Here is a 24,905-nt window from a genome sequence, read left to right as displayed (position 1 = left end):
ACACAAGCAGCCGCTAGTTCTTATTAGAACCCTCTTCCCTTACAACCTACAACGTTTACCCCCTTCCCTGAACTCTATACACACAAGCACTCCCTAATTTGGATTCGAATCCCCCCTCTTTACAACCCGTAGCACTTACCCCTTTCCCTGCACTCTATACACACAAGCAGTCCCTAATTTGGATTAGAATCCCCTCTTAATTCATATTAGCATGCCCCCACCTCTTTACGTTGGAAGCAACGTGGTTACAAACTGCTGACTTAATCCATGCTGAGCAACAGTTCCGACTTCTGTTGCCCTGAGTAACTTTCTCTTCTTTCCTGCAACGCAATGGGACCTGCAATCCTGCCCTGTTTCTCAGTTGCACGTTTAGTTATTTATATGATGCCGGAGAGGATCTGGCACTGCACAATTAAACCCAGCGCCTTATGGCTCCTTAAAGACGGTTTGACATGGTTTTATTTTGGCAGACCCCCCTTGTTCCGATGCAGCGAGAGGCAGGGTTTCCACTTCTGTTTGACTGTGCACCTGCTGTCCAAAGTGATATGGCTGTAGCCCTGCTGCTTGCCTTGCAGTAAATGAAGCAGGCGTTCAGCTATGCCTTCAAGGCTCGTGAAGCCTAAGTTTCTGTAAGCAAGAGATGCGGAGCTCTGACTCTTTTGAAAGCTAAAACTGGAATACATTGGACTGCATCCTGCAGGTGCTTCGAAGACCACTGTTTAATTTATGTATGTATGGATTCTTCTCTGCTGTTTGTGTGTCTCTGGTGTTTGTGTGTGTGTGGGGGGGCATGTTCGCAATCACATCACTAGGATCCATTTCCTTGTGGAGTGCTTCTAGCCGCCTTCTGATGTTCCCTTGTGGATAACTGAAAGAGTGGTTAGGAGATGCATTGCCTAGAGACTTTCAGGGCATAGATTTGAATCTAGTAGCATCCTAGAGATCGATAAGATGTCGTGGGCATGAGTTTTTGAGTATAGACTACAGAGGACAGCCACTCTAAAGTTTTTACTCCCAAACTTCTTGACTGTCTCTGAGGTGCTACTGGACTCGAATCTAGTTGTTCTACGGCAGACCAATGTGGCTGTCCTCTGAATCTATCTTTCAGGGCATGCTCAAGTGTGGTTTAAACACTTGAATCCATCCAGTCACTGGATCTGATTGCCATTCCAGCTCAACCCATAAGTGCATTCTCATGGGTCTGCAGTGTGTTTTGGTGATTTCCATGCTCCCTTTTTGAGTCCCAGGGTACTGGTTTAAAGACCCCTCAGTCATATCAGAGTGCTTCCATTAGCAACCTTTCCCACTTGAGTTGAAGACTTCTCCTTTTTGCAGAACTGCAAACATTACTCTTTGTTCTCTGAAGGAGAACGGGATTGAGGATCATCTTGTAGCCTCCTTAGTAATGGTTTGTGTACTTGAGCAGAGGAGCAGCAGTGGCGTAGGAGGTTAAGAGCTCGTGTATCTAATCTGGAGGAACCAGGTTTGATTCCCAGCTCTGCCGCCTGAGCTGTGGAGGCTTATCTGGGGAATTCAGGTTAGCCTGTGCACTCCCACACATGCCAGCTGGGTGACCTTGGGCTAGTCACAGCTTCTTGGAGCTCTCTCAGCCCCACCCACCTCACAGGGTGTTTGTTGTGAGGGGGGAAGGGCAAGGAGATTGTCAGCCCCTTTGAGTCTCCTGCAGGAGAGAAAGGGGGGATATAAATCCAAACTCTTCTCTTCTTCTTCTTGAATGAGAAAAGACCCTGCTTGGTTTTTACATTAGTTTTGTTTTCCGGGCAGAACTCTTGTGCTTAGGGGGTAGGGGGCAGGCAGAATTCCAACAGAATTCCAAATTGTAACTTTCCCAGCATACTAGTGTGAAGTTCATCTCTTGAGCACTTGACTCTTGCATGACAGAGCCTTGTGTCCCAAAAAAGGGACAATCTGACCCTTCCCTTGGGACCGCAGTATAATTCTGTGTGTGACTACACTGGGGTAGCTGTCGCGGCTAACTGCACACTTTCATTTTTCCAGTGGCCTCAGTATCTTGGGATGTCTGCCCCACCTACCTCACAGGGTGTTTGTTGTGAGGGGGGAAGGGCAAGGAGATTGTAAGTCCTTTGAGTCTCCTGCAGGAGAGAAAGGGGGGATATAAATCCAAACTCTTCTTCTTCTTCTAAATGTTCAACCCACTCACTTATCCTTATGTCCCCCCCCCCCCCCGAATTACTTTTGGTTTTGCTCTTTCTGCTGACTAATTTCCTGTGGGGGAACTCCAGCGGTTTGTTTTGAGGGTTATAACTTCCCCCCCCCCCCTTCCTGTCTTTGAGCAATTTTGACATCTCGCACTTTTGTCTTTCCTGGCCTGCAAGATGCCAGCCTGCACCTCTGGGCGTGCGGTTGGCAGCCGGCTTAACAGTGCCTGTGGAAACAAGGAGCCCGCTCTCTCCGTGGCACCAGCGCAGGGCAGTGTGTCCAGCCTCTTTGCAAATGTGTAGAAAGGCAGCTGGGCTCCTGCGTGTGCTGACTTGGCAGTCGGTCCCGTTTTGTGCAAAGTGCCTGTAGGATCGTAGGCTGAATGAGATGAAAGTGGTGAAAAGTGCCAGATTTCATGCTGCAGACATGATAATTGATGTGTCACTTTCCTTGTCAACTTGAAACTCTTTATTTCAATGTAGAAGTCTTGCACTCTCCTGACAGCTGCTTTTGTTTGGCCCTTTCCTTCACGGAGCCACACCTGCCTGCGCCCTCTCTTTTACCTGCTCACACTGAGCAGAATAGCTGGTGCCTCTCTTCCTTGCTTTCTCCTATACTTGGTTCATTCCTCACATGCAGAATAATGTACTTTGAAACTGCTTTCAGTGCTTTTTGAAGCTGTGCGGAATGGCAAAATCCACTTGCAAACAGTTGTGAAAGTGGTTTGAAAACGCATTATTTTGCGTGTGTGGAAGGGGCCCTTGTTTTATTCTTATGACTCATTTTGCTGCTTTTTGTAGCTGGTGGTGTGTGGGGAGAAGCTGGGTTTCTCTCATAGTGAACGAAAGTGATAACGGGCATAAAGCTTCTTTGCTAGTCGGTACCAGTTTCCTCAAACAACTGGGTTTTCTTCTGGTTGAGGAACGATTGGAATTTTACGGCAGTGTTAAAATTGCTTCCTGGCCAAGTTTTTGTTAGGTCCAGGGTAGAACAGATGAGTAGATTAGGCTCGTCATGACTTGGATAGCCCAAGCTAGCCCGATCTCATCAGAGTGTGGAAGCCAACCAGGGTTGGCCCTGGTTAGTGTTTGGGTGGGAGACCACCAGGGAATACCAGGGTTATAACCCAGAGTCAGGCAATAGTAAGTCACCTCTGTTAGTGTGTTGCCCTGAAAACTTTCTAGGCCAGTGATTCTCAACCTTCCTAATGCCGTGACCCTTTAATACAGTTCCTCATGTCGTGGTGACCCCCAACCCTAACATTTATCCATTGTACAGATGGACAACACTGATGCAGAGAGTCTTAGGCAACCCCTGTGAAAAGGTTGTTCGACTTCCAAAGAGGTCCTGACCCCCAGGTTGAGAGCCACTGCTCTAGGCTTAAATCTGTAGATGGTAGAAAGAAGTTGTATAAGACTTGGCAGGCTTTTGAATCACACAGAGCCTTTTGTTAGGTCAGAGAGCTCTGTGTGACTCAAAAGCATGCACACTGCTATCACTCTTTTATGGGTAAGGAAGCTGCAGGTTTTGAACGACCGTTTCGTCAGACCGCATAGGGTAGTTACAAGTTATCCAGTGTGACCCAGTGTGAATGCAAAGACTAAGATCTCTGCTGCCCCTGGAATATTTGTAGTTGGGTAGGAAGAGGTCATTTCCTCCCATGAGCTCCTGGGAACTTTGCAAGCAACTTTGGCGGGGAAGTTCGTGTTCAATGCTGCAGTGCCGAAAGCTGCCAGAAACCTTGTGAAAGCTGGAAGAGTATAGCGCAGTGGTGGCGAACCATGCTGGCAGGGGCTGATGGGAATTGTAGTCCATAACATCTGGAGTGCCAAAGGTTCGCCACCACGGGTGTAGCAGCTTAGAAGTCTTTTGTTCAAATCTTGCCTCTGACCCAAACTCCATATGTGACCATATGCAAGTCACATTTTCTGCACACGTGTACGCATTTGTAGTGTGAGAACGATAACACTGTCCTATCTTACAGATTAAAGTAATGATAAGGCATGTAAAATGCATTGAACTCTGGAAGAGTTTGTTAATGATAGATGATTGTGTTGTGGGTCAGGCAAAGATGAGAAATTCCCACAAATGTCAAAGTTTTTTTTTAAAGCACAAACATTTGGGAAGAAATTACAGTGCAAGCAGCAGTAACTTCCTTATCAAGCCTAAATTTATCATGTTGCTTTAATGACATACAGGGCATCATTTACCACTTGACCCATGCATTTGTGCTATTTCGAATGTTTATGGACTGCCTTAATTTTCTCCAAGCAAAAGTGTGGATATATATAATACTTCAGAGTCGCAAACTGCCATGCTCGACTGCCTGAGCCCAGAGGTGTTCCTCCCATTGGGCAAAGTGGGCAGTTGCCCAGGGCGCCCCCTTGTGGTGGGTGCCAAAAATGCAGATTCGTTTGTGGGAATTTTTTTTGTATTTTCAGTGTTTCTCCGTTTTTGGCCTGCAGGGGGCACAGATTTTAGGCTAGCAGCACCAATATTTCAGGGATTTTTCAGGAGACTCTCCTGATGATATGACCCAGGTTTGGTGAGGTTTGGTTTAGGGAGTCCAAAGTTATGGACTCCCAAAGGGAGTGCCCCATCCCCCATTGTTTCCAATGGGAGCTGATAGGAGATGGGGGCTACACCTTTGAGGGTCCATAACTTTGGACCCCCTGAACCAAACTTCACCAAACCTGGGTGGTATCATCAATAGGGGCTCACGAAGATACTCTGAAATTTTGGTGGTGCTATCTTAATAATTGCACCCCTGACAGTAGGCACCCCTAAATTTCCCCAGATTTTCCTTTTAAACCCACCCCCTTCCTGCCAGTGCTTGTTTTCTTTCTTTTATTCTCTCAGTGCCTAATAAAGGTTGTTGTTGTTGTTGTTGTTGTTATTATTATTATTATTAAATCCACCCCCTTCACCATGGATTTAAAGGGAGAATCTGAGGTCCCCAGTTGAAACATATATTTGGTCATTGTCCATAAATAAAATATTCTATTCAGTTTAAACATTGAAAGTGATGCTGTTTCAGTGTGGGGGAGAATCCACCCCAAAATAGCATCACTTTCAATGTTGTTTAAACTGGGGACCCCAGATTCTCCCTTTAAGGTGGATTAAAAAGGAGAATCTGGGCTCCCTACTTTAAACACCAATGAAAATGATACTGTTTGGGGATGGATTCCAGCATCACTTCTTCACTTGGGGTGAAACGGAGAGGGGTTAAAGGATATAGGTCCTGGATCTGAGCTCTCTAGCTCAGATCCTGCTTTACATTGTTACTCTTCATATTAACTGGAATAAACTGCTTTAGGATTTTCCTACGGTCTCTGTTATTTCCACGTTCGAGAGTCTGACAGCGTCCACGGGTACCATTTTGGGCACTCTGCAGTAACCACTACATAGCAGTGCCCCAAGATTCCTTTAAGCGTCTGCAGAACTCCTTGCTTCTTGTGAGAATTGTGGGTCGTGTTGCACTCTTAAAGAAGAGGCAGGAAGTGCAGGAGACAACATATTTGCTCTTTGTCCTTGGGTGTGTGGGCCGCTTCAAGGAGACAGCAGCCCTGCCCAGGGATTGTTACCGGTTAAGAGCGGTGGACTCTAACCTGGAGAGCCAGGTTTGATTCCCCACTCCTTCACATGAAGTCTTCTGGGTGACCTTGGGTCAGTTCTGAAAGTTCTCTCAGAACTTTCTCAGCCCCACCTGCCCACAAAGTGTCTGTTGTAGGGAGAGGAAGGGAAAAGGAGTTTGTAAGCCGCCTCGAGTCTCCTGACAGGACAGAAAGACCGGGTATAAATCCAAACCCTTCTTTCTTCTTTACCAAGGCAACTGAAGATGTGTGTCAGCTACAAAGTGTTGTTGCAGCAATCTGCTGCAATTCGTGGTGAATCTGTTTTTGCCGAGTGGCTCGTGTATTTCACACTCCAGACTGACCACACTTAAATAGGAATGGACAGTATTAATTACGTTCCCCAATAGGAAAAGCTAGCACATAGATACTTTTTCTTCCCTAATATTCTGTCTGTGAGTTAGGAGAGAAGATTAGTTTGCTGCAGGGCAACAAGAATTCAGGGCTCGCCTCTATAGGGTTCACCTCTGTGGATAAAATTTTGCCTCCATCCTCCACACAACCCAGTGGTGGGTTAAAATCTAAGCCAAACTTAATGAGTTGGGCATTTCCTTGGAGGACCTGCTAATGTTAACAGAGCAGGAGGTCTATGGGGCTATCAAGAAGAGACTTTTTGATAGAGAGTTTCAACAGATGCTAGAGGAAGCTAATAAAACCTGTTCCCCGATCTCTCTGGGAATACCTGTGGATAGATTAATTGTAGCCCGGTACCTTTATCTCCTGGTTGAGGCCCGGTGGTGTAGAGCAATCACCTTAGCTAGGTGTAATACCCTGCCTTCTTCCTTTAGCCTTGGACGCCACCTTGGAATTCCACATAAAGAAAGGAAATGCCCGTGTGGCATGGGTTCTGTGGAAACAGTATCTCATATGCTGTTGAATTGTCCTTTTTATGAGATAGGTAGGAAGAAGCACATAATCCCCTTCCTGCATGGAAGTGAAGGCATTACAGATAAACAGAAGGTTAAATATCTTTTAAACAGCCACAACTACGAGCTGTTGGAAGCGGTGGCTAAATTTTTAAATGGTGTTATTTTAACTCGTCAGAAGTTGTAAAGGCTGTTTATTATCTTGCAATGTTAATGTGAAACTATTTATATGCCATTAAAGGTATTCGAAATCGATCGATAAAATTTTGCAAGTTAAATGTTAGAATAGATTATAAGTAATGCTTCGCGGCTCAATGAGTTCAATTGGCAGGTCAACAGGCAGTAGTAGTAGTGATTTATTGTCAGCCATAGCCCATCACAGATTCAAAAATACCTCCTAAAATCCCATAAACACACTACGATAATAATTCTACCAAATTTAGCAATACAACACCATAAAATGCCCACATTATCGTTTAACTTTTAACATTTTGATCTGCAACTGATTTCCTCCTTAAAATAGTAACTGAAAACGTAGAAGGTGCCACCTTAACTGTGACTGTTGGGAAAACATCTGCCAGGAGGAAACACAACTTGTCGTCCTCTGAGCCATTAATTTCGGATAAAAAAATCAGGATGCTATCATAAAAGGGCCAATGTAGGATATAACGGACTAGGTCTTTTGGCTAGCCAAGGCTACACAGGCAGAGACACTGATCCCTTAGAACAGTGGTGGCGAACCTTTGGCACTCCAGATGTCATGGACTGCAATTCCCATCAGCCCCTGCCAGCTTGCCAATTGGCTGTGCTGGTGGGGGGTGATGGGAATTGTAGTCCATAACATCTGGAGTGCCAAAGGTTCGCCACCACGGCCTTAAAAGCTTTTGATACCTACCCAGAAGGTCAACAGGTATTCATACAGCACTGGAGAATATCCTGAAGTGCATATATACACAGGGTGGTCCCAACTTTCCTCCCACAGAAGAGCCACAAATTGCAGGAAGGTTTCTTAGCCCCAGTGGAGTGATGCAAGAGGGGTAGGATCTACCCTATTAAATCATACACAGTATTTTTAAAGTAGACCATTGGCACAGGTGGGATCCAGCAGGTTCTCACAGGTTCCCGAGAGTAGGTTACTCATTATTTGTGTGTGCCGAGAGGGGGTTACTAATGGGTGATTTTGCCACGTGATTTTTTGTCTTAGTTACACCCCTCCTCTCAGCAGTAGCGCACAGAACTTGGAGCAGTCTAGCAGGAGGTGCACCGGCGTGCGTGGCAGCCTGCGCCTGCGTGCATTCGTTTCCCGCCCAAGGACCGGCGCAGCTGCTGCGTCCTTGCCACAGCCCCGCCCCCGGAATGCCCCACCTCTGGAATGCCTGGCCACGCCCCTGTCATGCCATGCCCATCCCCATTGGCGCTACGCCACAGTTTGAATCCCGCCACCATGGGAACCTGTTACTAAAATTTTTGGATCCCACCACTGGCCATTGGTATCAAGTATTTGCTGATAAGAGAAGGAATAATGGTTTCCCCTAAAGCAGTGATGGCGAACCTTTTTGAGACCAAGTGCCCAAATTGCAACCTAAACCCCACTTATTTATTGCAAAGTGCCAACCTGGCAATTTAACCTGGCAATTTCTAAACTAACCATTTTAGTTTAGAAAAAAATGGTTGGCTCTCTCTTCCTCCACCCCACCCACTTGAGCAGGGGCCAGCCTGCTGTAGGATCCAGCAAGTCCCACACGCACAGCTCTGTGCCTCTCTAGCATCTCTGCCTCCTCTGCCCCCCCCCCCCCCGGCAGCAGCCACCCAGAGCACAGGCACCAGGCCCGCCAGCCGAATTCTCCCTGCTCACCGCGGTGCGCACACGTCGTGCTCAGTGGCCCAGGCCACCCTAGATGGGAGTGTGGGGTGTGTGTGATTTTCCACCCCCACATGACGAACTCTATGTGTGCATGCCCACAGAGAGGGCTCCGAGTACCACCTTTGACCCCCGTACCATAAGTTATCCATCACTGCCCTAAAGACACCTGGTGACTTCATGACTGCAGTGAGATTCCAGCCAGCACGGATTAAAGATGTGTGTGTGTGTGCTGTGCTGTTTTAATCTGGGAGACTGTGGCCCCTTCCGCACATGCAGAATAATGCACTTTCAGTGCACTTTGCAGCTGGATATTACTGTGCGGAATAGCAAAATCCACTTTCAAACAATTGTAAAAGTGGATTGAAAATGCATTATTCTGCATGTGTGGAAGCGGCCTGTGAGTTAAGGATCCCTCTTTTTTCCATCCCTGACAGGAAACAGTAATTGACAATTTAACAAACCTAAGGTTAAGTTTTGGGTAATAAGCAAGGGTACTTAACATTAATCTAGCTGACCGGTCTTAACCGAGTTGCTAGTTCTTTTTGTGGTGGTGGAAAATGCTGTTAAGTCATAGCCAACTTAATGGCAACCCCATGGGGTTTTCAAGGCAAGAGATATTCTGAGGTGGTTTGCCATTGCCTGCCTCCACATCAGGCTGCTGGTATCCTTTTGAGGACTGACACGCAAATACCTGACAGGGTCAAGACTGAGAGTGCGTGACTGACCCAAGGTGACCCAGCTAGTTTCCACGGTAGACTGGGGATTCTAATCTTGGTTTTCCAAATCCTGGTCCGATATCTGAACCGCTACACCAGTGGTTTGGGGGTCGAACGACCCTTTCGCAGGGGTCGCCTAAGACTCTCTGCATCAGTGTCCTCCATCTGTAAAATGGATAAATGTTAGGGTTGGGGGTCACCACGACATGAAGAACTGTATTAAAGGGTCACGGCATTAGGAAGGTTGAGAACCACTGCCTAAGACTCTCTGCATCAGTGTCCTCCATCTGTAAAATGGATAAATGTTAGGGTTGGGGGTCACCACGACATGAAGAACTGTATTAAAGGGTCACGGCATTAGGAAGGTTGAGAACCACTGCCTAAGACTCTCTGCATCAGTGTCCTCCATCTGTAAAATGGATAAATGTTAGGGTTGGGGGTCACCACGACATGAAGAACTGTATTAAAGGGTCACGGCATTAGGAAGGTTGAGAACCACTGCCTAAGACTCTCTGCATCAGTGTCCTCCATCTGTAAAATGGATAAATGTTAGGGTTGGGGGTCACCACAATATGAGGAACTGTATTAAAGGGTCACGGCATTAGGAAGGTTGAGAACCACTGCCTAAGACTCTCTGCATCAGTGTTGTCCATCTGTAAAATGGATAAATGTTAGGGTTGGGGGTCACCACGACATGAAGAACTGTATTAAAGGGTCGCGGCATTAGGAAGGTTGAGAACCACTGCCTAAGACTCTCTGTATCAGTGTTGTCCATCTGTAAAATGGATAAATGTTAGGGTTGGGGGTCACCACAATATGAGGAACTGTATTAAAGGGTCGCGGCATTAGGAAGGTTGAGAACCACTGCCTAAGACTCTCTGTATCAGTGTTCTCCATCTGTAAAATGGATAAATGTTAGGGTTGGGGGTCGCCACGACATGAGGAACTGTATTAAAGGGTTGTGGCATTAGGAAGGTTGAGAACCACTGCGCTACACCATGCTGGCTCTCTTATTTAACAAATGCAGGTTATATCAACACTTCTTTTTACAAACATACGAAAAAATTATTTTAAATTAAAAACTCAGATTATAAGAGCTCAGCGACACCTATTATCTTGACATGGATACGTCAGCCAATATTTATTTTCATTTATCTTCCTTGCAGTCTGCCTTTTTTCCCCCTGAAACTCAAGGCAAATTTGAGAATGTAAATCAATAGACGTAACAAGACGGGGCATCTAACAAGCAGCCTAATTGAATTAGGGTAGCTGAAATCTGAAAGCGAGCAGAAATCTGAAACAAAGCTTAAGAATTAACATGACAAGCCGAGCAATGCAGTGGTTACCTGCTGGGATGCTACATACAGAAACTGATGGTATATACTTAGACATATCTTTATAAATTCATGATTTTGGTCTGCACAGAAAGGTGCATTTTGGTTTGCTTTACAAAGCACTGTGTATGAACCCTTTGCTAGGGGACCGAGAAGTACTTTCCAGGATCCTGGGAAGTATTGGAGTGAAGGAAAGAGAAGATGAAGAGTTTGGATTTATACTCCACCTTTCTCCCCTGTAAGGAGTCTCAAGGCAGCTTACAAACTCCTTCCCTTCCTCTTTCCACAACAGACAACTTGCGAGGCAGGTGGGGCTGAGAGAGTTCTGAAGAACTGTGACTAGTCCAAGGTCGGCTAGCAGGTTTCATGTGGACGAGTGGGGAAACAAACCTAGTTCACCAGATAAGAGTCTGCCGTTCATGTAGAGGAGAGGGGAATCAAACCCAGTTCTTTATATAAGAGTCCAACTGCTCTTAACCGATACATCACGTTTTGCTCTCTAGAATCTCTTGCTTTGCCTGGGGGAGACCTTTGTCTCTTTCTTGTCAGCCATAAACGGATGTCACTTTCATCTTGGAAAATTTATCTCAAAAGCCACGGCACCTGGAAGCTACATGAAGAAGCTGGAATTCTCCGGAACCTAGATCTGTTTGTTGCAAATCTGCATTCTGCTGTCCTTAGTGCAATCGTGAACACGCAATAAACCCCCGTTCTGATTTGAGATTAGAGTGGGAAGAGAAGTCACAATAGTGTTCCTGTTTGCATGCTTCTTTCCTCTAGATTTGATCTCTTGCTTCCTTGCACAGGTATCTTCTGGAGAATCACTGGTACCAGCAATGGAAGGCATATGTAGAATCTGGAGACCAGAATTCCAGCTCTTACCCAGGTCGGATCAACAACGCTGAGCTCTTTGAAGGTATGATTTCTGCTTTCCCACCAGAGCTTGGCCCTTGATTCCGTTGCCATCTCATGGAAAGTGGTGTGCGTCACTTCATTGGGAAAAAGCATTCCCGTTTTCTTGTAACAGTGAGTTCCACTGATGAAGCCCTGGCTAGCATTTAATTTGGAACTGGCCACGCGCTACTTGCTGAAGGGTTGTTGCTTCTCTGGAAAGGTGGGTGTGCTCATGATTCCAAACCTTCTTTCCTTCCTTCCTTCCTTCCTTCCAGATTTGGAGTCGTACCGGTTGAAGGATAGGCTGGTGGAGTATGAGGAGTACATTCTGGTGCCGAAGGACGTGTGGGACAAACTGGTGAGCTGGTATGGCCTGGAGCACGAGCAGCCACCCATTGGACGCAAGGTGAGGGCTTTACAGCTTGGTGCCTTGAAGAGGAGGGGTACATTTTTCCATTGTAGGGAGTGGGTGTACTGAAAGTTGTGCGACCTCCCAATTTTTATGTGTTGTTGTTTTTTGGGGGGAAGAGCACGAGCGGTGGCAAGGAATGTTAGGCTTTGCAGCGCACAGAAAGAAGATTACCCACAGATAAGACTTGTCGGTCCTTAATCTGTTGGTTCTTAGGGAGCAGCAGTGGTGTAGCGGTTAAGAGCAGGCGTACTTTAATCTGGAGGAACCAGGTTTGATTCCCCGCTCTGCCGCGTGAGCTGTGGAGGCTGATCTGGGGAATTCTGATTAGCCCGTACACTCTAACACACACCAGCTGGGTGACTTTGGGCTAGTCACAGCTCTACGGAGCTCTCTCAGCTCCACCTACCTCACAGGGTGTTTGTTGTGAGGGGGGAAGGGAAAGGAGTTTGTAAGCCCCTCTGAGTCTCCTATAGGAGAGAAAGTGGGGATATAAATCCAATTCTTCTTCTTCTTAATGACGGGTAATTGGTTTGAGCTCCCTCTTCACCATCTCTTCTATAAACAAATGACTCTTCTTTTTGCTGTTGTGTAGAGGGGGAATATTAGATGCCAGTTAGGGCAAATGCAGCTCTTATCCCCTGATCAGGCCTTTGTTCACTAGAATCCCGCAATGGCTGTGCAGCTTATGGTCTTCGCAGTGCACAAGCCCTCTTGGTGCATACCCTACCCTCATGGTGGCGAACCTTTGGCCCTCCAGATGTTATGGACTACAATTCCCATCAGCCTCTGCCAGCATGGCCAATTGGTTGTGTCCACTTTTGTGTTGCACTCCTATGTTTCAAAGACTTTTCCCATTTGATGTCTGGGGAAGGCAGTTTTGTAGGATGGCTTGAGGTGTTCTCACATAAATGTTTTTGAAGTCGCTACGGCGATGCAATGAATGAGACGAGACGCAGCGATATCAGGAAACTGGTGGAGAGAGGCCAGCGGCAAGTCTGGCTGATCTGGCCAATCTGGCTAGTCTGACCAATCTGCCAAGCTGGGGTCCCTGGCGCCTTTTATTAAGGGTTTGGGGAAGGCGGGAGAGCGGGAGAGGCTCTACTGGGTTCACTAACGCACCCCTACATGTTTTAAAGTCATTTCATATATTACCATGGGAATTCTCACGTCAGCCCTGGAAGACTATTGTTGTTATCTCTGTGATGAATTTTCGATGGGGGTAATTCAATGGAAACTTGCTGGGTGACCTTGAACTAGTCCCATAATCTCAGCTTTGACCCTGGCAAGGATTTGGTTCGGGATACCAAGGGTTATGGTGCCAAGACCGACAATGGCAACCCACCTCTGAACACCGCAGCAGTGGCGTGGTGGTTAAGAGCAGGTGTACTGTAATCTGGAGGAACCGGGTTTGATTCCCCGCTCTGCTGCCTGAGCTGTGGAGGCTTATCTGGGGAATTCAGATTAGCCTGTACACTCCCAACACACGCCAGCTGGGTGACCTTGGACTAGTCACAGTTCTTCGGAGCTCTCTTAGCCCCACCCACCTCACAGGGTGTTTGTTGTGAGGGAGGAAGGGAAAGGAGTTTGTAAGCCCCTTTGAATCTCCTATAGGAGAGAAAGGTGGGATATACATCCAACCCTCCTCCTCCTCCTTCTTCTTCTCCTTCTTCTCCTTCTCCTCCTCCTTCTTCCATTGAAAATCTTGCAGGATTGCCGTAAGTCAGCTGTGACTTGACGTCATCCCCCCTCCCCCCCAATTAAGGACACTTACTCAGCTGCTGAGTTTGTAGCAGAGAAGAGACTTGATTAAGATTTCCTGGTCCACAAATCCCATTAATTATACTCCAGCTCTCTGCCACAGCCAGCCGTAGCGATAGCCGATTTCTCTTTTATACTGCTGCTCTGTCGTAACTAACCCCACTCTCATTAGGAGCTGAAGTTAGATTGCAGTTGTGCACTTGCATACTTGTATGTGTTGTTTGACTCGGTGGGACTTCTCAGTTAACTTACTGAACAACAAGCTTTTCTTAAGGCTTTGGTAGCGTGGTGGCGTTTCAGTGTCTTCCGGCACTTTCATGAGACCTGGAAACATAATCTTGGCTGAGGTTTTTAGGTACGTAGCCTGGGAAGGGATCCCCAACTTTTTTTGAGCCTGTGGCTTTAACAGGAGGTGGAGCCAAATGGAATACTTCCTTCCTTGCACCTCCTGGGAAGAAGGAAGGCTGGAAAGGTAAGTTCATCCATGTGGTCAAAGAGAAGCCCAAGCGCTTTCCAGTTCTCCAAATCCTCCAGTGGAAAACCCTTTCCTTTGCATGAAGACAGCCAATTACAAACCTTGCTTTACACTGACCCCACACACTTTCTGAAAAGCTCAGTAGACCCTAAGGCTGTGGTGGCGAACCTTTGGCACTCCAGATGTTATGGACTACAATTCCCATCAGCCCCTGTCAGCATGGCCAATTGGCCACTGCAAGGGAAGTACTTATGGGCACCACGTTGCGGAATCCTCAGCTAGGGAATTCCATAATGAGCAATATATTCCACAATGCTCAGAACTGAACTTTTAGACTGCCCTGGCAGTAGTAGAGAAGGGATATGTGTCTCTGTACGTTTCCTACAGTGACTTCCTATGCTTGTCCTTAGGTGGATGGCCATATTGTGCCCTTCGCTGCCTAATTTTCTTCTCAATCTTAGGTCGTGGACCTACCAAGCATGCCAAAAGTGGAAGTTTATCTGGTGGATCTCTACCTCTGCCAGCACAATGACATGGATAACCCTGTCATGGCCTCCTTCAGCCGCCTGGACATTATCGGTAAGAAATTGAGTGGTTTGCGGCTGTCTGCAAGCATTGGGGGAAGAGCAGATGGTCTAGGACCCTCGCAGGCCAGGAATAATTGCTCCTTTGTGCTCCTGTCCCCCTTCCTCTTAGACAACGTCCTTAAGGAAGCCCGGCGGCTCTTTGCGGTCCCACCTGAGGAGGAGACAAGGCTCTGGGTGAAGAATGCAGACGGGTCTTGCGAGAGGTTGCGGAACTTGCAGATGACCGTTCTGGACGCTTGCCTCAGTTCAGGGCAGGTAATGTTGTTATTTCCAGATGAGCACATTCAGGGCAGGGCTGTCCCCTTGCAGAAGGTCTCGGGAACAATCGTGACATCCCTGTTGAAAGGCAGTACAGCCTGAGAGAGGTCACCAAACGTTTGTGGCCCCTGTGAGCTGCCGCCTGTTAGAGCAAGTTCCCAGAGGTTGGGCTAGGTTAACCAAGCATCTGACTGTTTGGGAGTGTCCCCCTCCCCTTCCTGAACGCCAGCTCTGCGAACAAACCATGAGAATGCATTTGCTTTTGCACCCTCTTGAGCAAACGGCCCTCAAGTTGACCTTTTGCAAAGCATTGAGCGATGGGGCTTATTTAAGGAGCAGTGTGATAAGGGGACGAGAGGTGGGCGTTAGTTTGCAGAATTTTCTGTGAGGTTAAATCTGAACTGAGCTCGGCTCCAGAACTTGTGTTCCGGTTGGCTCTTAGAGGAGAATCTGCTGGAATCCACCCCCAAACAGCATCATTTTCAATGGTGTTTAAACTAGGGAGCCCGGATTCTCCTTTTAAATCCACCTTAAAGGGAGAATCTGGGGTCCCCAGTTAATATTATTTAAAGGCATCAATCACACCCTGAAACAGCATCCCTTTCAATGTTAAAACTGGGGACCTCAGATTCTCCCTTTAAATCCATGCCGAAGGGGGTGGATTTACTACTACTACTACTACTACTACCACCACCACCACCACCACCACCACCAACAACAACAACAACAACAACAACAACAACAACAAAAAATAGTACAGTTTGGTTTAGGGGGTCTAAAGTTATGGACCCTCAAAGGTGTAGCCCCCATCTCCTATTAGCTCCCATTGGAAACAATGGGGGATGGGGACACTCCCTTTGGGAGCTCATAACTTTGGACTCCCTAAACCAAACCTCACCAAACCCGGGTCATATCATCAGGAGAGTCTCCCAAACAATCCCTGAAATTCTGGTGCTGCTAGCCTAAAATCTGCGCCCCCTGCAGGCCAAAAACAGAAAAAACACAGAAAATACAAAATCCCCCACAAATGAACCTGCATTTTTGTCGCCCACCACAAGGTGGCGCCCTGGGCAACTGCCCACTTTGCCCAATTGGAGGAACGCCTCTGGACAGAGCTCACCCATTTCACTGTGAAAACAGCTTCATCAGTATTCAGTAGTCTGATGGTTTGCCCATTGGCGTAGCGCCGGGGGGGATGCACTGGGCTCGAGCCCCTGTGGGGGCATGGCGAGGGAGTTCCGGGGGCATTCTGGGGCAGGGGCGCAGGTGCACGTGAGTCCCGGGTGCAGTTCCCCCTCACTCCGCCCCGGGTTTGCTCATGCGGTGATTTCCCCATCTACTACTTTCCCAAGACTTACTTCTTCCTATTGTGCCACAGAACGGCTTATATATTCAGCTTTGAGACTGTTGTGACAGAATTTGTGCATTCTTTATTCACCTAGTATTTTTCCAAAGATGTTCCTTCGCTTGTCAGCTGGCTTGCACATGTGTTACGTGTCGTCTTCTAGTTTCTGTGTGTAATATGTATGTTTTATGTTCTATGTATGCTGTATGCTATTTACTTTTCACTTTTGTGGGTTAAGAGATTTCACTAAACGGGGTCTGCAACCTGCGGCTCTCCAGATGTTCATGGACTACAATTCCCATCAGCCATGCTGGCAGGGGCTGATGGGAATTGTAGTTCATGAACATCTGGAGAGCTGCAGGTTGCAGACCCTGCACTAAAGTATACATTCATTGACTTATACAGTTGCTGTGCTGGTTTTCTTTTGTCGCCTGCAGTCTAGTGTAGTAGGTTCTTGCATTATTTCTGCCTGGTTCCGCCACAGCTCCCATGTCCAGATAGGAGTGAAGTTATACATAACTTGAATAATGCCTTTTCAATATTTTGGGCAGAGGGTGTGCTTAGTACAGTGGTGGCGAACCATTGGCACTCCAGATGTTTTGAACTACAATTCCCATCAGCCCCTGCCAGCTGGCTGGGGCTGATGGGAATTGTAGTCCATAACATCTGGAGTGCCAAAGGTTCGCCACCACGGGCTTAGTAGGATGCTTTTCAAAATGAACATATTTTGAAAATGTTTTCCTACATACACAGTCACGCCTCCTGCGCAGCCAATCTCTGCACATCCACCATCCACATTTCCTGCAGTGTTTTAAACTTTTAAATTATTATCGGAACAAGTGTTGTTAAAAGCATAATGTGAGACTGTTGTCCTTGGGGAAAGCAATCGCCTGATGCATTGTGTAGGAATCCCCCCAGTTCAAGAGAAACAGGAGGAAACAGAGAGATAGAATCATAGAGTTGGAAGAGACCACAAGGGCCATCAAGTCCAACCCCCTGCCTTGCAGGAACACACAATCAAAGCGCTCCCAACATATGTTCTTCCAGCCTCTGTTTAAAAACCTCCAAAGAAGGAGACTCCACCACTCTTTCAGGCAGTGAATTCCACTGTCGAACACCCCTAACAGTCAGGAAGTTCTTCCTAATGTTTAGCTGGAATCTCTTTTCCTGCACCTTGAATCCGTGTCCTAGTCTTTGAGGCAGCAGAAAACAAGCTTGCTCTCTCTTTGACATGGCATCCCTTCAAATATTTAAACGTAGCTATCATGCCCCCCCCTTAACTTTCACTTCTCTAGACTAGACATCCCCAGCTCCCCAAGTTTCTCTTTGTAGGGCATGGATTCCAGACCTTTAACCATTTTGGTTGCCGTCCTCTGGACACATTCCAGCTTGTCAATATCCTTCTTAAATTGTGGTGCCCAGAACTGAACACAGTACTCTAAGTGAGGTCTGACCAATGCAGAGTAGAGTGGTACAATTACTTCCCTCGATCTAGACCAGACCTGGGCATTATACGGCCCGCGGGCCACATCTGGCCCGCCGGATGACCCTGACTGGCCCCCCTGCCGTGCTGGGGAGCGAGGCGCCTTTGAAAGCCCCACAGAAGCCGGTTGCCTTGGCTGCCGGCTTCTGCGGGGCTTTCAAAAGCGCCTCGCCCCCCCTGCCTTTTGGCCTGGCCCTCCACAATATTTTCTGTTTCTTATGCGGCCCCATGGAAAAAATAATTGCCCACCCCTGATCTAGACACTGTACTCTTATTGATGCATCCCAGAATCGCATTGGCTTTCTTGGCTGCCATATCACACTGCTGACTCATGTTCCATTTGTGGTCTACTAAGACTCCCAGATCCCTTTCACATGTACTGTTGTCAAGCCAGGTGTCACTCATCCTGTATCTGCGCATTTCATTTTTTCTGCCTAAGTCTAGAATCTTACATTTATCTCTGTTGAAATTCATTTTGTTAGTTTTGGCCCAGCTCTCTAATTTGTCCAGATCATTTTGAATCCTTCCTCTGTCCTCCAGGGTATTAACTACCCCTCCTAATTTGGTATCATCTGCAAAAGGAAGTTGTCAAAGTGGGGTTGAAAACGGGAGATCTTGTGACTTTTTCCCCTTGCAGTTCTGCCCGTTCTCTCCACCCACCCTGTCACCCTATTCCATTGGTGGTGAATCTATGGCACGGGTGCCAGAGGTGGCACTCAGAGCCCTCTCTGTGGGCACATGCAAACAGAGCCACACACACGCCCCCACACACACATCTAGGCTGGCCTGGGCTGCTGGGCTCGATTATTAGCATTAAACCTAAGACCTAGTTTTGGGGAAGCAGTGTAGGTAACCCTGTTAAGCGCTGTTAAACCCCACTGATTTTCATGCAAAGAACTAAAGTGTGATCCTTTACCTGGGAGTAAGCTCAGTTGCTGGCAATGGGGCTTGCTTCTGAGTAAACCCTCCTAGGGTTGTGATTCACCCATTGGAAGAGTTGCACGGTTGCTTCAAAGCCAAGCCACCGACTAACACCAAGCTTACTCCCGAGTAATTCATGCCTCGGAGCCAACCGCTTTTTCTAAACAAAAACCTCAGTATTCAGGTTAAATTGCCGTGTTGGCACTTTGAGATAAATAAGTGGGTTTTAGGTTGCAATTTGGGCACTCGGTCTCAAAAAGGTTTGCTCTCACTGCCCTATTCCTTATCCCCAGACTGTCTCCCTCGCTCCTGTCCAAGACACTCACTCTGTTAATTAATTCCAATTTTATTGCACCTTCCAGTGCCAAAGAGGGATAAGGAGAGGGACAGTAGATAAGGGGACAGAGGCTGCATGTTTGCATTTAAGAAAAAGAGGGTGGCTTGCTTGCAGATAGGAACCCTTGTGTTAGTTCAGTACCCACAGTCTGTCTGGCTTCAGAACGCATTTCATTCTGTATTAAATACAAGCTGCCCTGTGATTGGCACTGTACAGAACTACTACTACTACTACTACTACTACTACTACTACTACTACTACTACTACTACTATTATTATTATTACTATTATTATTATTCGATTTGATAAACTGCCCTACCCCCGAAGGGCTCAGGGCGGTGTACAGCAAACAACAGCAAACATAATAAAACAAATCGAATAACCCCAGTTAAAATACAAAACCTTAAAACTATAGCAGAAGCGTCCATCAATAAATAGTTAATAATTAATTTAAATAATTTAAATAAGAGGCGTCTGGCATCATACCCCAGTGATCAAATCCTGGGAGTGGTCAAATTCTGGGAGGGGGCTGGCAGATGGTCAGATACACAGCCAGTGGGCAGGGCAATTTTGTGGGTTTTGTTTTATTGTCCCCTTGTCAACCGCTTGAAGGGGTGGCAACTTTGAGTATGGGCTATACACAGTTGTTCAGATTGGCTCCAGCTAATGGGGTTAACTTTTCCCTTGTTCAATTCCTTTTCTCTCCTCTTTTCCCTCCTTTCCCCCCGTTCTTGCCCACGCGTCGTCTGCCAGATGGTGATAATGGAGACCAGGAGCAAAGACGGCACTTGGCCCAGCTCTAGGCCGCATATTATGTGAGTATCTCATTCTGGCATTTTGCCCCCTTCCCAAATGAACCTGTCTGTTGACACCTTGTTGAATCTGTGGAATATGAGAGTCAGCCTTCTTGCCTGAAGAGCAGCTGCATTTCAAAAGGCAGAGGAGGCAGAATGGTAGAAGTTTGCAGGTGCTCCTGTCCTTATCCCAACTGCTTGCTCTCTCTGTGTGTGAAAAGAGCCCTCAAGTCACAGCTGACTTATGCCAATGTCAAAGGGTTTTCAAGCAAGAGACGTTCAGAGAGAGTTTGCCTTTGTCTGCCTCCATGTGGGCTGGGAGAGTTCTAAGATAACTGTGACCAGCCTGAGAGTCACCCGTCAGGCTTCATGTGGAGGAGTGGAGAATCGAACCCAGTTCCCTAGATTAAAGCCTGCCACTCTTAACCACCACACCACGCTGGTTAGCATAGGCCTTGGCTTTCTGGTTTCCCCTTTAACAGCCTTCCTTTTCCCCGAGCTTTTTCCCTTTGCTTAATCAAGTGGTTTACAATGTTAATTCTGCCTCTGCATCATTTACAAGCATTCTTTACAATATTCCTTCCACCTTCTAGCTAGGGTAAAAGGACTGTCTCTCCATTTTTGATGTCTGATAAAGGGAGATTTGACTCTCAAAAGCTTACGCCCTAAATCTCTTGTAACTGGGCTGAAATCTAGCTATTTCACTGCAGACCAACCTGGCTACATTTTGAAACTCTTTTTTTTTTCTCCCGCTCCCCCCCCGCTCCCCCTCAGGAAGAACTCCATGGAGGAGGAAGAACTGTACCAGGGCCAGCCAGGAGTCTGCGGCCTCACCAACCTGGGGAACACCTGTTTCATGAACTCTGCCTTGCAGGTACCAATTAGGGGCTTTGGTCTGCGTTGCTGATATCGTAACCTTCCCAAGCCTTTGGGCCATCCTGTGTCGGGAGCAGAGGTGTCTCTGCAGGAAATCCGGGTGACCCTCTGCTGCAGTTCTTCATCTGTCCCACAAGTGGGCAGTAAAAGCTCACATATTGCTTGATAGGCTGTGCTGTCTGCCTGCATATTTTAGAGCTGCTCTCCGATATGGGACTAGTCAGGAGAGCCTTTGCTGTGAGTGGGGGTTTAAATATGGCAGGGAGGGGACAACTTGAGTGCGTAGGCTCTGCCTCTCATGCAGTGGTGGGATCCAAAAATTTTAGTAACAGGTTCCCATGGTGGTGGGATTCAAACAGTGGCGTAGCGCCAATGGGGCTGGGCGGGGCACGACGGGGGGGCGTGGCCGGGCATTCCGGGGCAGGGCATTAATAATTTCTCTGTTACTGTAAAAAACTCTTACTGTAAAAAAAAAAGTTCCTAATTTCCAGCTGGTATCTTTCTGTCCATAATTTAAACTCATTATAGCAAGTCTTATCGTCTACTGCCAATAGAAACAACTACTTCTCCTCTAATTGACTGCCTGTCAAATACTTAATACTTTCAAATACTTAATTTTGTTTCTAGAAATTAAAAGAAGGATACTTTCCTTAAACAAGGAACTTTACCATATTTCTAAAACATGTTTTTTAAAACAGCCCAACAGGGAGAATTATCCCGTTTTCTACCTTCGCTAACCAGCCACATAGGAAACAACAGGACTTTATGATTTTTGAACCTAATGGAATTTCTGACGGGAAAGCAGACCCAATCAGTAACCCCCTCTCGGCACACGCAAATAATTAGTAACCCACTCTCGGGAACTGGTGAGAACCTGCTAGATCCCACCTCTGCTCTCCTGTTGTTGTTAAGAAGCAAAAGAGCATTCAGTTCTTTTGGGGTCATTTCTGTCTGGGGGTCCACGGTGGGATCTCCCCCCCCCCCCTGCCCCGGTGTTTCCTTTGTGTCTCTTACTTGAACAGTCCAAATTGTTTCTATAAACTGCCCTGGGAATTCCACTGGTTCTTTTTACGTGGGGCGTCTTATTCTCGGTCATGTGTTTGCTTGTAATCCAGAGAGGGAGGCATCCTGTAATCTATTGGGAAGAGGTTTCTGTGTGTTTTGAAAGAACTAAAGAATTCGACTGAATTGTGATTCTAGTGCAGCGGTGGCGAACCTTTGGCACTCCAGATGTTATGGACTACAATTCCCATCAGCCCCTGCCAGCATGGCCAATTGGCAGGGGCTGATGGGAATCGTAGTTCATAACATCTGGAGTGCCAAAGGTTCCCCACCACGGTTCTAGTGAGACCCACGGAATTGAGTGGGGTGAAGGCATGGCTGATGTGGGTAGATATGGGCTCCCCAACCTTTTTGAACCTGTGAGCGCCTTTGAGATTCTGACAGTGTTATGGGTGCAGCCAAAAAACCCCCACCAAATGACTGCCAGCCACCAAATGACTGCTACAGCGTAGCTTCAATCACACAGTGAAGATTCACGTGCTGTGGTGGCAGCTGCTGCCAGTGCCATGTTTTTAGAAATCTGCACAGCCAATCAGAAGTTGTGCTGGGCAAAAGCCCCACTTGGTTCTACCCACTTTTGAAAAACAGTTGGTGGGTACCAGGAAAAAAAAAAAGAAGAAGAAGAAGAAGCAGAAGCAGAAGAAGAAGCAGAAGAAGCAGAAGAAGCAGAAGAGGAGGAGGAGGAGGAGTTTGGATTTATATCCCTCCCTTTCTCTCCTGCAGGAGACTCAAAGGGGCTTACAATCTCCTTGCCCTTCCCCCCTCACAACAAACACCCTGGGAGGTGGGTGGGGCTGAGAGAGCTCCGAGAAGCTGTGACTAGCCCAAGGTCACCCAGCTGGCGTGTGTGGGAGTGCCCAGGCTAATCTGAATTCCCCAGATCAGCCTCCACAGCTCAGGCAGCAGAGCTGGGAATCAAACCTCGTTCCTCCAGATTAGATACACGAGCTCTTAACCTCCTACGCCACTGCTGTGGCAGTGAGGCCATGGGCACCCTGTTGGGAACCCCCTGACTTAGAATATGGAGGTGGAGTCTGATGACTTCTGCCCTCTGATCAAGGATATCTTCCATTTTTGCAGAGAAGGGGCAGCTTAACAGTTACAGCCCACAATGCTAATAATCTGCAAGCCAGGCTTCCGGTCAAGTTTGAGAAACATCCATCAGGCTAGAACCAGCTGTCCCTCTGCACTCGGAATCTGTATATGGGGGCGGGGGGGGGGAGAAAGATGGTTTTGAAACATGACTGGCTTGTCTGTTGTATTCTACACTAATCGTTTTGCTCCTACAGGTTGTGAGCAAATGTCAGGGCTGGGGGTAGCTAACCAACATAGTGTTGCGGTTAAAAGCAGTGGACTCTAATCTAGAGAATCCGGTTTGATTCCACGCTCATCCACATGAGCAGCAGACTCTTATCTGGAGAATTGGATTTGTTTCCCTTCTCCTACACATGATGTCGGCTGGGCTGACCTTGGGCTAGTCACAGTTCTCTCAGAACTTGTCAGCCCTACCTGCCTCACAAGGGATCTGTTGTGGGGAGAGGAGAAGAAAAGTTTGGATTTATGGTCCCCCCCCCCCCCCCCGATGGAGACTCAAAGGGACTTACAAACTGCTTCCTGTTCCCACAACGGACACCTTGTGAGGTAGGTGGGGCTGAAAGAGTTCTGAGAACTGTGACTGGCTCAAGGTCACCCAGCAGGAATGTTAGGAGTGCAGAAACAAATCTAATTCACCAGATAAGACTCTGTCTTTCATGTGGAGGAGTGGGGAATCAAACCTGGTTCTCCAGGTTAGAGTCCACCTGCTCTTAACCGCTATGTCATGCTGGCTCTGGAGGAAAGGAAAGGAGTTCGTCAGCTGCCTTGAGTCGCCTCACAGGAGAGAAAGGCGGGTTATAAATCCAAACTCTTCTTTTACTTCTCTTCTCAACCTTCAGCCACCTCAGAAAATAGGGACCAGAACGTGCTCATTGATGGCAGAAGTGGCTCGTTTCCCTCTTGCGCAGAAGGCAAAGATAAACAGCACTGTTCATGCTTGGTGCACAAAATAATGTATAATCCAGTGTGACAAAACAGTTACACTAGTGTAAAACAAATGTGCATCAACTTGTATTTGTTAGTGTTTTAGTCCTTTTTGCAAGATATATGCTATGTTGCTGTTACATTTCTAAAACATACTCATCCAACACTCCCTTCCCCATGCCTGCATCTTTAACAGTGGCCAAACATACTCTGCACTATTTAATGATAACAATAGAAATCTAATCTGGAGGAACTGGGTTTGATTCTCCGCTCTGCCGCCTGAGCTGTGGGGAATTCAGATTAGCCTGTGCAGTCCCACACACGCCAGCTGGGTGACCTTGGGCTAGTCGCAGCTTCTCGGAGCTCTCTCAGCCCCACCTACCTCACAGGGTGTTTGTTGTGAGGGGGGAAGGGCAAGGAGATTGAAAGCCCCTTTGAGTCTCCTACAGGAGAGAAAGGGGGGATATACATCCAAACTCTTCTTCTTCTTCTAGACATCTCTTTAAAAAAAGGGGGGGGGACATAGGGACCAGGGCTGGGGCAAGGTTTCTGGCACTTAAGGGTCCACCCAGTGCTCAGGAGCACGCTCAAGGACCGAAGGGTTAGGATCCCCAGTGCTAATATTCTGCCCAATGAGCCATTCACATTTTGGACTCTCGGATCACAGCCACAGGCCTGCCTACCTCTCGTTCAGCGCTTCCCATTCTTTTCGCAGTGTCTGAGCAACGTTCCGTCCCTCACGGAGTACTTCCTCAAGAATTGCTACCTGGAGGAGCTCAACTTCACAAACCCCCTGGGAATGAAGGGGGAAATTGCGGAAGCCTATGCCGACCTCATCAAGCAACAGTGGTCTGGGCACCACCGCTCCATTGTGCCTCGCATGTTCAAGGTGAGCCAAGCGCGTAGAACTGCCTTTGGTCTGTGTTGTCACCTGGCCAGGGCCATCTCGGTCCTTTTAAAACTGGAGATGCCAGGGATCGAACCTGGGTCCTTCTTCGTGCCACTGAGCCACGGCTCCTCCACCTAGCTGTGTCTGCCTTTCCTTGGCTCTTCCTTTCTGCTAGTGGAGGTCGAGGCCACTGTCTCATGTT

At 47.4% G+C, this 24,905-nt stretch overlaps 1 protein-coding gene across 1 annotated transcript in view; it reads left to right on the top strand.

Annotated features, from left to right (window-relative positions):
* Positions 1 to 24,905, top strand: part of USP11 (ubiquitin specific peptidase 11) — a 58,657-nt gene that overhangs the window by 501 nt on the left and 33,251 nt on the right. Inside the window, 7 exon segments of the mRNA XM_048490587.1 lie at positions 11,400 to 11,509; positions 11,763 to 11,893; positions 14,594 to 14,711; positions 14,829 to 14,974; positions 19,817 to 19,878; positions 20,632 to 20,731; positions 24,530 to 24,703. Coding sequence (XP_048346544.1) covers positions 11,400 to 11,509; positions 11,763 to 11,893; positions 14,594 to 14,711; positions 14,829 to 14,974; positions 19,817 to 19,878; positions 20,632 to 20,731; positions 24,530 to 24,703 — 841 coding nt within the window.

The sequence above is a fragment of the Sphaerodactylus townsendi genome, linkage group LG03 (genome assembly GCF_021028975.2).
Source record: "Sphaerodactylus townsendi isolate TG3544 linkage group LG03, MPM_Stown_v2.3, whole genome shotgun sequence".
Taxonomy (NCBI): domain Eukaryota; kingdom Metazoa; phylum Chordata; class Lepidosauria; order Squamata; family Sphaerodactylidae; genus Sphaerodactylus; species Sphaerodactylus townsendi.
The sequence above is the reverse complement of the archived record's forward strand: the minus strand, read 5'-3'. Positions and strand labels throughout refer to the sequence as shown.